The sequence below is a fragment of the Stylophora pistillata genome, chromosome 2 (genome assembly GCF_964205215.1).
Source record: "Stylophora pistillata chromosome 2, jaStyPist1.2, whole genome shotgun sequence".
Lineage (NCBI taxonomy): Eukaryota > Metazoa > Cnidaria > Anthozoa > Scleractinia > Pocilloporidae > Stylophora > Stylophora pistillata.
In genome coordinates this window covers 43596328-43612968 of record NC_142520.1, presented here as the reverse complement: position 1 = coordinate 43612968, position 16641 = coordinate 43596328, and the positions used below count along the sequence as shown (strand labels likewise).

The 16641-nt window shown below is 38.7% G+C and overlaps 1 protein-coding gene and 1 long non-coding RNA gene across 2 annotated transcripts; both read right to left on the bottom strand.

The window, feature by feature from the left end:
• Positions 1-8649: 8649 nt before the first annotated feature.
• On the bottom strand, positions 8650-12598 carry LOC111346542 (uncharacterized). Its single transcript, XR_015996955.1, has 4 exons — positions 12402-12598; positions 11078-11149; positions 10255-10326; positions 8650-9269 (listed from the first exon to the last, which is right to left on the bottom strand). It is a non-coding gene; the product is annotated as an uncharacterized LOC111346542 (long non-coding RNA).
• A 288-nt stretch (positions 12599-12886) lies between these two features.
• Positions 12887-14710, bottom strand: LOC148739687 (uncharacterized). Its single transcript, XM_088750106.1, has 2 exons — positions 14442-14710; positions 12887-13840 (listed from the first exon to the last, which is right to left on the bottom strand). The coding sequence occupies exons 1-2, from the start codon at positions 14680-14682 to the stop codon at positions 13722-13724; spliced, it is 360 nt and encodes a 119-aa protein (XP_088606232.1). The 5' UTR covers positions 14683-14710; the 3' UTR covers positions 12887-13721.
• Between the last annotated feature and the right edge of the window lie 1931 nt (positions 14711-16641).

Genomic DNA, 16641 nt, shown 5'->3' with positions numbered 1-16641 from the left:
AACATGTTTAAACTTCGCTGAGCAATATCAGCTCGTTAAATATTTATTACTCCTAAAGAAATTATTTGAAGGCTTAAAAATTAAAGAAACCCGACATGTTAGTCTTGTGGTCAGTCTAAAAGAAGGAGAGTGAACATCATTATCGCGAACAGAGAGCTTTGCATCGGAGAGGATCTTACTTGAAGGTTTAATAATCATTGGGGACATATGAAACAGCTCTATAAAATTTTAAAGAGCATTTCTGGAATCAAAATCGATTGCTTCCATTTTCCTCTATAGCATTTTCTCGTCCGTCATTACTGACATCTCTGAGAGGGGTGATTTCTTAGTTATAGTTGTTTATTTCATGTGCGCATAGAACGTTCTCTCTTCTTCCTTCTCTATATGAGATTGCATTTTATCCTTTCTTGCCTTTTTAAAATCTTACTATTATCAACCGATAACACGAACCTTCAAAGGACATTGAAAAAGGTTCGAGATATCTGTTAAAACAAATGGACTGGAATTAAAGGAAACGTTGTTTGCTGTTTTTAGTGTTCATGCAGTATACTTAAAGCATCAAAAGTTCGTTTTGCCAAGGACGCCAAGGCAAAAATTTGCAACGTAGTATGTGTAAAACCACCGAGGAGAATGTTTTAGTTTTCCTTCCTTACCTCAATTTACCATATTCTAAGGGCATCAGAACGCACATAATTTTCAGCGGCATTACACTGAGGGGTCTATGGAAAATACTAATGAAATTCGCTCGAAAATCGCTGTTCTAATCTACTGATATTCCCGCCTACTCGGGATGTATTTGATGCGTTCTTTATTTAAAAAGGGCAGGACCAAACCTATAAATCAGCCAGCCAGTTGTTGTTACTAAAAATGCCTGATGGTAATTTTTTCAACTGATTGTTTTTGCAGCCACCCACCAAAGATGGTTAAGAGTGATGTTCATTACACTGGATTAGTATATAAACTATGGAAATTGTTATTCTAAAAATTGTTGTACTTTTCATATTCAACACAAAGTCCTAAAACATAAACCGTAACAATTAATTTCTTACGTGATCCGATGTTTTCTTTTTGACGTTCCGTATTAACGCTTGAAAACAGTTAATAAGCTACTCAACAATAAATGTAAAGGGTAAAATTACATTTTGTCATGCAGTGTAGTTTCCATTATATAGATATAGGCCAGACGACATTGATTGTTTTGGAGGCCGGGGGTTGCTTACCGACAAAAGCTAAGAGTAGGAAAGTTTGAAATAATAGGGAAACAGAATATTTCAATAGTTTTATTTAAAACTATATATTAAGCACGCGCAAATTAAAACACTAGGTTCAGGTTTATATCGCCAGGTAGAGTCATGATATAAAATCGATATTCTGTTTAACATAATTTCTTTCATTACTTCAGAGGAGATGATCTAAAGGCAGCCGATATATTAGTATTTTTCAGATCAGACTTTATAAAGCAAAATTTGCGTGCTTTATAGTCAATGATACATATTCTGTGGTTTTAAACTCTCAGACGGTAGATCGATGAAGAGAAGAGAAAATAATGGGGTATTATTTTTTCTTGGCGAGGAATAACGTCAAAGGGAGTAATCCGCCATGGAATGAAAGGGGATAAGTTTCTAAAAAAACTATTGTGCTGCGTTGGTGGGGGTAACAAGGTAATCCGGTTATATCAAGTGAGTTTAAATTGTAAATTGGCCACTGTAAAGAGTTCAAAAGCTAACGTTTCTAGCGTTAGCCCTTCGTCACAGCGAATGCAGGAATTGTGGGTTGTGTGTGGGTTTAATGCAGAAAGTGGAGCTGTGCTATTGATGGGAACATGGTGACGAGAAAAACACGAATAAATTAGTAGAATGAAAAGCGTTCGTTGACACCTATAGGGTTAAGAGCGCCGATTTAGAGGATAAACTTTTGTTCAAGAGTTTTGTGTTGAATAAGACTCATGCTATGTTCCATTTCAAATAATTTGAAATTTAATTCCTTGCATATGACTTTATTTATACCGATACCTGAGGGTGTACAAACGCAAAACATCTGCACAAAATTCTCTCTGTAATATTCTTTCAATAACACAACATCTCCAGTTTTGACAATTCGTTTAGGCCGGGTCCACTTAGTTCTCGCTTGCAACTGCTGGAGAAATTCTTTACTCCACCTTAAATCAAAATCTTATGCTAAATGCTGTGTATGTCTCCATTTCTTCCTACAAACTCTCCGAGTGGAGTCAGCACAAGCTTTGCCTGGCGATGCAGACGGTCCCGAAAGAGGGTCATTGAGTGTCTCCAAGGTCAAGGGTCTGTTGTCGATTATGAACTCAGCTTCACACAGGAACTCTCTCAGCGATTCTTCGTCTAAACACTTTCCAGGTTCCTTCATGGGATCGTTTTCCTTTCCCAGACACCTCCGAAGTGGGTGGCAGATGCTGGCTTTTTAATTCAATCGATTTTAGCCTCAAGGAGGATGCCTTGTTTATGTTATCATCCATTTCTTCTTTAGTCTTGTTAAGCTCGGTTTCCGCGCCAATGAAATTTCCTCTGTCACGGCGCATTTTTTGACAGGTCCTCTTCGATAGATGAATCGTCTCAGTACCTGTATGAAAGAATTGATCTCGAGGGAATCTGCTACCTCTATATGTACTGCTCTGCTACCATGAAAGTGAACAATGTTCCATATGTCTTAGTCGATATATTCCAGCACGAAACCTCCGTTCATCAAATATGAATCTACTTGAGGTCCCAACAATTCGAACTAAAACGTATGGGCAAAGAGCATTCTCCTACGCCGCACCGTATTTGTGGAATCAACTACCTGAATGCATAAAAAACGCCGAATCTGTTGACTCCTTTAAACGCTTATTGAAAACTTATCTTTTCAAAAATTAAGCCACCAGATTTTTTGATATCGTACGTTGTCAAACATATGTATAACACGTAATAACTCATTAGTTTAGATAGAGTAGCGAATTGCATGTATAGAATTTTTATTGAAATTTTGTTAATTTTGTAATTGTAAAGCGCATAGAGTTCAATTTTAATGCGCTATATAAGAACTTATTATTAAATTAAATTAAATGTCTTTACTACAGATCTTCCTGTCAAATATGCCAAGGACCCTAGAAATCTGTTCCACCCTATGTTAAGAGGGGTGTGGATCCACGCGCGACTTTGGTAAGTCAAGAATTCCTCTGCTGTCCCATGGTATCTCGGAGATAACGACATGTGGCACCAGTGTGTTTCCGCTGATAATCCAATAGCCACTGACACAAATTTCGTTGAAGGTGATCCCTCTTCCACTATTCTTCCATCTGTGTGAAGTGACATGACTTGACTTTGGCAAGAAGATCGGGGTCTTAAGAGGTTCTGACTGATCTGCCTTCCGTATTTGTCCACCAACTCTTATAACAACGTCTCTGTTTAGATGTCGATCCAGTTTGTAGTGAGACCTTAAGACACTTCTTTTCTTTGTCCAGTGCACGACTACCGTACTTGGCGTTTGTTTGGATGTTTGGGAGACTTCTAATTTTTGAAGGAAACACTTCTCTTTACAATTGCTTTATTATCTCTAATTTGGCTTCCTCTAAGTCGGCGACGCTGGCTCCTGTGTTAGCAGAGATTTCCTTGGTCGATCCATGCTCGGATGTACCATCACTGGGCTCCTTGGATAACACTTTAATTCTAAGTTTTCTCTTGTATCTCAAACAAAACACTACAGCTATCATTCTGCAAACTTGAGAATTTCCTTAATCTCTTGAGGATGTCGAAACTCTCTTTCACCGTACTTGTATTAACTGGAATTCTCTTGACCTCCGGAGAATCGAAATCTACGTGTTTTTCGTAGTTCTATTCCTTAAACCGGCTGTCTGTAGGTTCTCTGAGTGAGTCAGGAAGCCTTAATCCACCCTGATTTTTCTACAGAGTCTTTTGGTGATATGCCCCTTAAACCTTCGTCTATGATATTTGACGTAGAGTCTACGTAGGGCCACTATGCCGGGGTTGTGGCATCATGAATGAGTTGAACTCTATTGGCTTCATGGACATGAAAACAACTGAATTCGTTGCTTATAAATCTTCGAGCGACTTTACTGTCCATCAGATAGTAGTCCTTCAAAATGTCACCAATCTTAATAGATAAAGTGGCAACCGCCAATTCCAGCCTCGAGATGCTGATTGTCTTCTTTGGTTTCACGCGAGCCTTTCGCATAACAAACGAAACTGTGTTCTTGAGGAATTGAGTAACTGATATTCTATATACAAAGCTAAAAGATTAGGAAAAAAATATTAAAATGTTTAAACCAAACGTTTTCGGCTGTTTGCCATCATCAGGTTTCAAAATAAGTTACTGATGTTTTTCGTGTTTCCCACAAAATTATTGAAGTGGAATCCTCCGTTTTCAAAACTGGCTTGTCATCCTTTTCTAGTTTAATAGCTTCGTCTTCGGTGCTCGCCAATTTAAGAACATCGTACATTAGGACAGCCGACACCCTTCTAAGGGTGTCAGCTGTCCTAATGCCATACTCGTCTCCATTTTCTTCAGCCTTACGTGTGAGAGCATAGTTAGCATATGCAGGGGACGACACTGCTTCGAATAAGTATCATGCAATACTCTCCCACCTTCTTTTCCATGTCTCCGTCTGGCCACCACAGAAACTTGAGAAAGTTTTGATCTACCTTTCTCACCTTTACCTGAAAGAATATCTGTTCTACCTCTGCCATAAAGGCGTACTTCTCTTATCGTAATCTGGTTAGAGCGTCAACTAAGTTGCTGGTAACATCTTGTCTTTGAAGGAATTCTTATTCAAGGAGTGTCCTTCGAATGTCGCCGAGCAACCGAAAACCACTCAAACTTTTGTTGTTTATGCGGGTGATAGATTCCATGAATCGTTCTTCCGGAAGTCGATTTGCGGTTAAGTCGTCTCGTGATACCGAAAGTCTGAATAAACCATCTCTCCTAACATGGAAGCGCATACCGGAAGTGCACTTGCAAGACTCTTAGAAAATATTCCGCAAGTGGCTACGATGAGAGGGGGGGGGGGTGGAGGGGGGTGGAGGGGAGTGGGGGTGAAGATGTTTTCAACACTCGAATATTTTTATTCCTTTATTCCTTTATTTATTTATTCTAATGGCGTTAAACTTAACTTAACATAATCAACCACTACCCACAAATAGCATAGCTAGTCTCGGCGGGCAGTGTGTGGACGCTAAAACATCTTACATAAATTTGGGTTCAACAAAAGGTTCAATAAATATACAAGAAACAGAAATTGAATATTAAATCATTAATTTAAAAGCAGAAATGAAAGTATGAGATAAAAATACAGAAATAGAAACTCATGACAATAAATAGAAGAATACATAAGTTATACACTACTATTAACTGGATTTAACTTTTGACACATCATTGATTATTCGTTCTACGTCAACATAACTATCTTGAACTTGAAGATTTTGAAATAATATTGTTGTTAGCTTTTTCTTGAAAATATCTTTTGGAAGATTCTTTAAGTTTCCTGAGATGCTATTCCAACTTTTACAACCAATCCTTGAGAATAAGTTTTTATGTTGATTTAGCCTAGAATAGTTTATGTAATAGTTACCGGAAGATGAAGATCGGGTATTATGATTGTGTATTTGGTGGGTAAGAGTGAACAAGCCAGAAAGATTAGGGGGGGGTTAAATTGTTATGGACATCATGCCGATTAAGAAAGAAGAGAGTTTAACATAAAGCATATTAATTGGCATAATATTAGCTGATATAAAATAAGGGATGGCGTGTGAATTATAGTTGGCAAAGTTCATTAGTCGCACAACCCTTTTCTGGAGTATCAATATTAATTCCATATGAGACTTAGCTGCTTGGCCCCAAGCTACAAGCCCATATGATACATAAGGATAAATGAGTGATCTATATATATTAAGTAATGTCGAATATGGTACAAGATGCCTTAGTGCACAGATCATACCAATGCCTTTACTTATTTTTGATGCAATATGACTGATATGATGTTTCCAGGTAAGGTTACTGTCAATAAGTACACCTAAATATTTCACATGGTCTTTAAATGAAATGGTCAATGAAATGGTCAATGGTCCAGGTCAATGAAATGTTTACTATTATTATCATATATTTTCAGCCTTCCTTCAAAAGTGATGAGAACAACCTCTCCCAATACGGGATTACTGTTTTTCTGAAGAGGAATAATGCAAGACAGCTCTCTCGAGAGCTTCGAGAGAAGGATATCGTTTCTTAGTACTACTTCAAAAACGAAAGCGAGGGTTTCATCAGGTTTCCAAACGCGAGAAAACATTTGAAACCACGAGGCTGCAGTCTGAGTGGTTTTATTGTTTTCGAGCGTTTGGAAACATGATGAAACCTGAGACACGAGTTTTTGAAATGACTTCGCCAAAGAAACAATATAAAATGTGCAATGTTGTATTTTTCCCATTTTTCTTTAAAATGCCTTTTATATGTGATTTGTTGTATTCAGCCGGCATTCATTGTATTAGTGAGCTTTTGTTTTCAATTATCCAGTGGTTTAGCGTTGCACCAGATTTGTATTTCAAAAGCGTTGTGCACTTGAAGTAATTTACACATTGTTTTTGCCATGGCCGAAGGAAGGTTTTGCTTCCCGAAAACAATCTAGGAGGAAGAACTTTGCGTAGAGAGAGCAATACCAAAGTCTACTAGACATAAAAATAAGTGGGCAGTAGGCATTTTGACGATTGGCAACGAGTGCAAAGTGTCAAGTTCCCAATAGTCGAAAGGTTGGTGGAGTTTTTAAAGAGTATGAAGCTGTTTGAGTTATCTATGAATATGCCGGTTAAGAACAATTTTATCACTAGCGATGAAAACGTGATGAAACACTAGTTATTTTCAACCGGTGTTCCCTTGAGTTTCAAAGTCATCCACCTGACCCGAATAGAGCGCTCTGGTTGGCTTATAATGTTATGAATTATTAATGAGTTTGAGACGTTTACTTCTTGTCATTTCAATTCACTTCAAACATTCAGTGAAACAAGAACCGATTTTCTGCATGACAACATCCTCTCCTTAAGCTCTTTTTTTTCCGCGAGTCGAGGATTATGAGTGCTAAGAGCTCGTGCCTTGACTTTTAAACCACAAATTTACATAAAGGGATAAATTAATTAGTGCTGCACTGTACTCATGATCATTTTCGATTTATTGCACTGCGTTTGGAGATCAATGCTTTTCTATGGTTCGCTTGACTTTTTTTTTAATAAGCAGATAATACTGTTTTTGAGCAAGGAAACTTATCAAGTAAAAATTTATTCAAGAAAACTAGGACAGGTCTACGGAATCCGAAATTCTCTCCAGAAAGCTTTCTTTGATAATTTTTTTAAAACTTTTTTTTTTTATGTTAAAGAAGAGCTAAGAGTCCAAGAGTGCATGTGAACTATCCATCCCCTTCACCTGCCTTCCATTACATTTGCATTGGAAAATTTCTACCTCGTAGCTGCTTTTATACGGTGATAGTACATCGTTGCTCTGATCTGGGATATTCTCACAAGTGTGAGATGGATTTGACGCGTTCCTTACACAAGACAGGTTCCTTACTTACAGCCATCTCAGCAGGATATTGTTACTGAAAATGCCTGATGGTATTTTCTTCAAGTGTTTGATCATGATTAATAATTCAATTTCCTCTCATTTGTGGGAACGTACTAAATAGCTCTATGAAATTTAAAGAACACTTCTGGACTTAAAGCCTAAAATCTCAAATTTCAAGATCGAATTGCTAACTTAGTGAAAGTAAGCATTCCTTGCATCGCCGGGGACTCTCTTCGCTGCCTTTGAACCCTTTATTCAGATAGGGGCGGTTCTTCAAAGAGCAAAAGATGTTTTTTCCTCAATCCAAGAAATTTTTTTGGAATTTTTCTCTCCCTTCTTTAAAGCTATGAGCTCCGCGAGGCTAATTTCGCCGGTTGTGGTAATCATTGTAATTATTAGGGGCGTGAATGTTTAGCGCTCAATATCGAGACCTCTCCTTGAGTACTGGCTGTTCTTTTCATTCTGATGCATTCTGTAGATCTCTTGTGGCTCTATGTTCTTAGGATTCGGCATTTGGGTGGCAGACCCTGACATCAGGGAATTCCGATCGTTGTTGTTCGCAGAATCCACATGCGTTAAGGTTCAATCTTGCACCTTTTCCTTTGTCAGCAGCCCCTCTTTTCAGCTGTTTACCACTGTTGTCTTGAAGTACGGGACCAACTTCAACATCGCCGTATACCGTACTCAACAGTTCAGCTGCCAGATCTTTCGGATCATTCTGTCTCTTTATGAAAATCCTTCTCGTTTACAAATCATGGCGTGGTGTAGCATAAAAACCTCCCCACACACACGTGGAGGGAATATTTTGATAGTTTGTAAGCAAGGAATTCCTATTTATTTACGTTGAAGCCCAATTCTTGGGGAGACAGTACTGTCAGCCACGCCACTGACCCTTTTTCAGCTGTTAGGTCCAGCGTTCGCATCGCGCAGAATGCCTTGACACATCCTGTCTCTTTGACTGATGAAGCGTTCTCTACACTTGCTTCTCGGCCTGAATTTCCATGGCACAGGCTTTCAAGACGGACTCGGATCGCAAGGATATCCCTATCTAGCTGACTACACTTGTGGTACTTACATACATACATACATACATAAACTTTATTTTTTCTCGAATTTAAGAGTAGCTTATAAAAACTAATTTTAACTAACGAACGCATACTTTGCAGCAGACTTAAAATCAAGCTCAAAGGAAAAAATTGTCTTAACTAAGAAGGCAATTACAAGCCTATAGTGGCCACCGTCCCCTTCCACCTTCCCCAGCTTTTCCACCTCGATGCACGATGGGAAATCAGGCTGAGAAGGGCTTGAATGGATTAATATATCTTAATATTAGTCCGATGTGATTAAGGTAGATAAAAAAATAATAAACAAAACAAATAAAACCATATCCCTTTTACATGTAAGACGAATTAAAAGCTTAGCCTTTTTGCATCGGTGGATACCAGATCTTTCAAGACTGATATATCAAGCCATAGTACATTTTGTCACTTTGTTCGACTGTTTAATAATTGTAATGCTTTAACTGATATTAATATCTCGTATATTTCCCGGTTATCCCCTCTCGACCTCCTTTTACAATGCCAGCAGGATTAAAGTTAGGAAGCATTTACTTTAAAATTTTGACTTACAGCTCTCTTAGGTTGATATTATTTATGAATATGTCATTTGGCAAGTCTTCCAAATGGTTGTTGTCCAAAAACCTGTCAACAAATGAGTCAACTAAGTACTCTTAAGTGGCTAGAAATGTTTTGCCATTTGAGAATACCCGAAACCAGTCGACCTTGTATATCGCCTGATGATGACTAGCAGTATGCAGTCGAAACGTCGTGATTCACATCACGTGACCACATCGTGAGACAAACTATAATACTTTATCGTTATAATGTTGGTGTTTTCCAGGAAATATTTTTCTTAACCATGACTATTACCAAATATGCCTTTGACTCTCTTGTGAAAGGAATGCAATTCTATCGAAAAATATATGCCTTTGGTCATCTTTGGCTAGAAAATTATCGCGTGGGAAAACAGTTGTCAGTTTCTCGGGGAAAATCATCTCAGTGACAGATGGTAATAGCATTAAAAGTTAGTTTTCACCCCAGAACATGACCGTGTAAAATCGTCGTTATGTTTTCGACTTTGTAAAAAATGATGTGATAATCACAAACATAGCATCAGATGAGAGCTGGGGTTTACCCCAAGCAAATCTGTCAACTATAAATGCGCTATTCAACGCAAGTGAGATACGGATTGCTCATAGATCTTTCTTATTACAACAAAATATTTTATGACTAATCTCAAACCTTTGGCAAAACTCGTCATTTCCGAAAAAAAAAAAACATGGGCTCCTCCATTTTTAAGAGGGCTGCGCAAAGCGTAAATATCGACGCTTTGCAATCTCGCTTCCCTGGATGATATTTTATAAATTAAAGCCTTTCTTTGTTTTACTGGATCTTCGTTTCAACCAGACTGATCAGTTTTTCTTACGGAAAATTATCATGGAAAAGCTTTTAAATGCGAAATTTAGAAGTGCAGTGATTGAGAAGGTGACAGTTCAATGAAACTAGAACGGGTCTGTAGAAAATTTTAAAATCGCTGTAATATGGCTGCTCAGATCTGATGATATTCTCGCTCGAGTGGGATGAATTAACGGTATCTTTACTCAAAGAAGGCGGCTTCCAAACTTACAAGTAAGTCAGCAGGATGTTGTTATTGAATATACCCGACGGTAATTTCTTCAACTGGTTGTTTTGTACAAACCTACCAAAATAATTCAAAGTGCTGTTAACCACATTGTTTTCGTGAACAAAGTTCGAGACATTTGTTTTCTCAAAATATTGCACTTTTTCTCGTGTTCTGATGTAAGAACATAAAAAATGGCCCGTAGTAGAAAAAATAGGATAACCATGCAGCTATAAACACATCGCTATTATGTGCAGTTTTCATTATGGGAAAGGCCATACTGATTGGAAGGAGGGAGGGAAGACAATTTATCAAGAAAATTGGTAAAGGAAAATGTTTTAAAATAATTGCGCACAATCTCTCAATAATTATGTCTAAGATTTTAAACAGTGGTTCATTCTTAGCGGCGAAAAGATACGCCTGTTCATTGCCTCATATGCTTGTAGTGAGTTCCAACATATAAGTCACAGGTTAACCATGTTACAAATTTACTGCTAATCAACAAAATTTGTATTAAAATTTCTCGTACACTGTGATACTTTTTCATTGGCGCTTTGGAATAAATTCACTCATCGGTTGCCACAGGTGAGTCATGTGATTGTTGACAATCTTGAGTATATTTTTTGCATTGAATGATTTCCTACAAACACTTTGATTGGTTCATTCAATTTCTGTAAATGACTCTTCATTCTCGGTGCCTCTGTCCGATCAGAGCTAAAAATGTTTACTGTCAAAAAGTATTTGTGATCTATAGATCTTCTGGTATCTTTCCCAGTGCGACATGGTTTACAGGCATTCTTTACAAAACGAAGGAAGAGTCCTAACTTACAAGCTGACCAGCTTGGTATTGTTTTGGAATATGCCTGATGGCATTTCCTTCAACAGGTTGTTGCTCATTTCCCTACCAAGAAATGATAGAACAAGGGTGATGTTCATTACGATGTATTTTTTAACTAAGTTAAATTATAGTTCTTATCTGGTAGTCCATTATTTTCTTATATGCTTTAATATGGGGGCTCAAACAGACCCATATGATTCTTTCTTTTCTATCAGCTATGAATCTAATCTATTTTGTGCTTTACTAAAGCTGTAAGATGAGGATTTTTAGATTGTGTAACAATCTTATATTGGGGGCTCCATTTAAACCCAGAGCTTAAAGGAAGGAGGGTACTAAGCAAACATCCAGGGTGGGAGAGGTGGGAGAGGTAGGTTCCAATTTTCTTGCGGGAAAGCTAATCTCAGAAATTTCTTGCCCCTCCTATGTCTATGCTTAGCGACGCCAAAGCATCATTGGTGATGTAGTCGAGGTAGCTGGAAGTTTCGCCCGTTGTAATTTTTCCCCACCTCGCTAGGTTGATGGTCCAGGTGAGAATAGCCCTGCGAAGGATTGTTTTCGGAACCAGTGTCCAACGTTTCGATAATTCCGGCGGAAGTCATCGTGTCATAAGGGTCAACTGAAAAATTGTTGTCTATTGACAACAGTCCTCCTTAGGACTACCCTCACCCGGACGATCAGACTACACGATCGCACCTCAGTCATTATAACATAACCAAAGTAGAGCGTGCGCTCTGATTGGTCAATTTAGCGTCCCCCATTTGCCCATGGGTGTGCGCTCCTGACGTGAGCAAATGCAAAGACTATTTTTCCGCGCGCGTTGTTTTTTCTGGTCACGTAAGATTTGTTAAATAAAAGGGAACTCGTTAGCTACAAGGTATCAATGTTATGTTATAAAACAAATGGTAAACACCACAGCGTACAATATTGAGTTATGGATGCACCTGGGAGATTTTCTAAGCACTCAAGAAGCTAGAGTCGCTCTCGGCTATCGCCTCGCGCGACTCTTACGTTCATTCGTGCTCAGCAACCTCCCGCGTGCACCATAACTCAATAGTGTACGCTGTGGTGTTTACCATTTGTTAATTGTCACTGACAGTAATAAATTCAGGTATATTTAAGATGTTCGTGTAAAGGCTGGGGGAAGCTAGTCGTGCTTTTTGAGAGCTAAAAAGGCTCGGCATTGCTATCGTAGAAAACTCGGAGAGGAGTTCTTTAGTTTACTGCTACTCGCATTCCTATTAAAAATAATTACAAAAGTGTCGAATATGGATATTGTTGTCCACTACAAGATCTATAAAAAGGGTTCTTGGCTTACAGCCATCCCAGCTGAGTATAATTACTGAAGATGCCTTGGGGAAGGTCTCTCAGCTTGTTTTTGTTTAAGTACCTATTAAGAAATCGTTAGAAATGTGCAAATTACCTGCAGAACACAACCGTTACGATAAGAATGACACCTAAACGCTAAATCTCTTGATTGTGAAAACCATACATAAGGAAATGAATAGAGAAAGCAACTAATCGATAAATTTGAAGTCATTGAGTCAATACCTTTATGAAACCTTAACGTGAAGTATTTTAATGCCTTTGCTGCACTTGGACACTAGACAAAGATTAACGGCTAGAAATAGCATGATTATGATGGCGGGCACGTGGTGTCTGACCGTATCTTGGATCATAGGTTACTCTCTTCAGCGTAATGACCCATTACCGCCAGAGTTTTTGCCGCTTTCTGATACATATGCTAAGAGCAGCACTAGCTATAGCTAGCTATTGGCTCATGTAGTGCTTCTCATGGTTGGCGTTCTTTTACTTCCTTTGGTATTGAATAATTGCTTTATAGTTAAAATTTAGCTTATCGACGAATTTATTCCTTGTCCGTAGTCATACAAAGAATGCTGTGTATCCCAGGCTTCAAAATAGTTACATTAATTGCTGTTTAATTATTAAACTAATTAAATTTAAAAAAAAAAGTAGCGTCGGCAGAGAAAGTACACTAGATTGAAAAGTTGATGTTTTTCATTTTTATTTTTGTGATGTAATAAAGAACGTTTCCGGCTCTGTTTATGTTCCAACCTTTGTTCAATTCAAATTGAGTTAGAACTTAAGAACATTTTAGATTCTTTGTTAGAGAGGTTTAACAACTTTATGCCCTCTTTGGTTAACTCAAGCAAGAAAATACTTCATTCTCTATTTTGCTGTTCTAATATACGCTGGGAATTAACTTTGCATCGTTTAGGACGAGCGCGGTACTAATTCTAAAAGAGGATCAAGTCAAGTGACTAAATCCCTCATGTAGACCTTATTCTTGAGCAAGTCCCTCTTAAATCATTCTAAGATTATACCCGTTCTTGTAGACCTTTGGAGAATATAGCCTGTCCCGTGTGAAACATTGTGCACATGAAGAATTCCCACGAATCGACTATCTGTCATCCTACATACTATTTTATCCAGGGGCTATCCTGATTGACTTGGGTAATACGACACGAAAGGGTATCCTTTGAAAATAAGGCCTTAAGGGGGGAGGGGAGTAGTTCTACAATAGCGTGAGAGGGATTCCTCTGAGAATATCGCTTTCAGTGGGGAAGCCGTCTTCGAGATCAAGTTTTTCTTGGTGTTTATAACTTTTTAACCATACTCACAATTTTTCCGTGGCAAGTGGAATTTTCCATGGAATTGAATGGAGATTTTTTCCACTGCAATTCACACTGATGCTGGTTTGCTGGAAGACGTCACATTTGCACGGGTCTGGGCATTCTAAAATAAGCAACAAATAACATTGTAAAGATGATTTGATTGGCAGTTAAAATTCGTCTTTAAAGGCTTCAGATTTGAAAGGGTTAAGTCCCTTGTTTTGGCAACGAAGAATACCTCATTTGAAATAAACATATCGGTAAAAGCGCAATTACTAGTGTTAGACCCGAGCACTTCGGTGTTAGGACGTAAATTACCCATAAAGAACGAGCGTGGTTCAAAAACTGAATCAAAGTTCTAAACTGGATCAAAAACACGAACTTAAGGTACGCTGTATGGAGGCACCAAAATCGACAGACTGTGGCATGGCAACTTCAAATGGTATAGAAATACGTTTAGTAATCATTTAATTACGCCGTCCCCTTCAACAGATAACCGATTTATCATTAAAACTTTGAACAAGAAAGAGCATATAAGTTAAATTAAAGGGATATTTAAAGATTACTATGAAAGATTAAAGAACATTTAACAACCAAAGTAGCTTAACCGTTTTTTTTTTATTTTTTGCGTGGTAAGAATTAAGCAAATTAAAAAGTTCACGGAGGTTTACACAATCCAGTTATCAAAAGTACTGACATAGTTCTATGAAGCAATGAGACCTCACCTTCAACTCTGAGGCTGATGTTCCTTTTAAATATCTTTCCATCTCTTTGTAGCTCGCAGCTGTAATTCATGTTGTTCATTTCCGAAGTTATTTTTAGTTGAAATGTTATGCTGGTACTATTTTGAACAGCGACACCATTTTTTCTCCATACAATGTATGGAGCCGGTGCACCTTTCACTGGGCACCATAAAAAAGAGGTTCTGTTCAAAAATACAAACTGCGTCTGTGGTGCTTGTTCCATGGTTGGATTGACTATATAATGTTTCAAAGAAAAAAATTTTGAAATGATTATTGCATACAGAACAACTAAACCTTAGACACATGCATACATACATATGTTATTCACCAGGCAAAGGGTCCATATTGGGAAAAACTGTGCCCGAAGTCTTGAGTACCGCCCGAGGCCGTTGGCCAAGGGCAGTATTCAAGACAGAAATGTTTCTTCAAAAACAGTCAATGTTCTACGAAAGTGTCGTTTACTTCCGTCGACGATTAATATATGTCCTGTATTACATGACGTTGTGAGCGCAGATAAGTTTCGTGTAGGCTTACATCAAGTATGAAGAATAAAGGAGCACATGGTCGAGTAGTGTGTTAACTTCGTACATGCGAACTTCAAGGCGAGTAATTCTGCAATTTATGCATTAGGAGGATACAACATTGGCGACGAGGATACATCTGTGAGACACACGATGTCTTCGAGCGAAAATGCCGCTTCCAATGCGATTCCTAAGTTCGATTGTCACTCGGAACCTGCTACGTTGGGACCACGCTGGACGCGATGGTTAACATCTTTTGAATTGTTTGCGGATGACAAGGGCCTAATCATCACTGAAAGTACTAATGCAACAAGGAGGCAACGAAGAAGAGCTATGCTACTCCATTTAGCGGGACAAGATGTGCAAGAAATTTTCTCTACTATCGCGGACACCAGCGACGCAACCGATTATTTTCTCCCCAAAGTCAACTCCGCTTTCGCTTGCCAAAAATTTAACCGACTCCAACACAAGCCAGGTGAGACTGTCTTGCAGTTTGCAACCCGACTGTGAAAAGAAGGGAAGGACTGTAATTTTGGGGCAGACTTTGATAATAAGATAAGAGATGCGATCTTACGCAAATGTAGGTCAGATTATGTTAAACGTAAGTTACTTGAAGAAAGAGAAGAACTTACTCTCGCACGCACATTAGAACTTGCAAAACAGTGTGAAAGTGTAGAACACCAAATGTCGCAGCTCAGCACGAGTGAACAGACTAAAGAAGCACACAGGGTCTATGAAAAACCTAGAAGACCAAAAGGTCAACAAGGAAATTCAGAAAACAAGAATAGAGACAGTCAATGTTCTCGTTGCTGATGGAGTGGTCACCTGGGTGGAGATCCAAAATGCCCCTCCAGAGGTCAAACATGTAAAAAATACAAAAAGAAAGGTCACTTTGCTAGTGACTGCAAAACCAAACCAAGGAAGCCAGGAGTTAACCAGGTGCAAGAAGAACACCAATCCAGTGGGGAGCAAGTAGATTATGCATTCAGTGTCACCAATGAAGCTTAGTCAAAGATACTCAAATCGTCTGTGGGAGGAGTACAATTAGAAATGTTGGCGGATTATGGGGCCACCAACAACATCGTTGATGAATGTACATGGGAAGATCTGAAAGCTCAAGTGTAAATCTCAAGCCGCCCCTGTCGACAGAAAATTGTATGCCTATGCATCCAGCAAACCCAGTAAAAGGTCGCTCCGTATGCGAAGTACTAGTGGGTAAAGGAAGAGTCCAGGCCAAATTCCTAGTCATCAAAAGGGAATACCTCTCCTGAGCAAAGGCACCGCAATGAGGCTGGGGGTGCCGAAAATGACATCGCCACAATCGCTGAAAGCAAACAGACACTGCAACAAAAATTCCCTGAAGTGTTTAATGGGATCTGAAAGTTGAAGTCCAAGCAAGTAACATTGCCTATAGATCAGGCAGTGAAACCAGTAGCCCAACCCCAGAGGCGAAACCCCTTCAAAAAAAGGTTCAGGAGTTGTTGAATTGTGATATTATAGAGGAAGTAGACGGGCCTACACCATGGGTAAACTAAGTGGTGATCATACCGAAGGTAGATGCTGGCATACGACTCTGCGTTGACATGAGGCAAGCGAACAAGGCTATAATACGTGGTAGATACCCAATACCAACTATAGATGAACTGCTACACAATATGAAT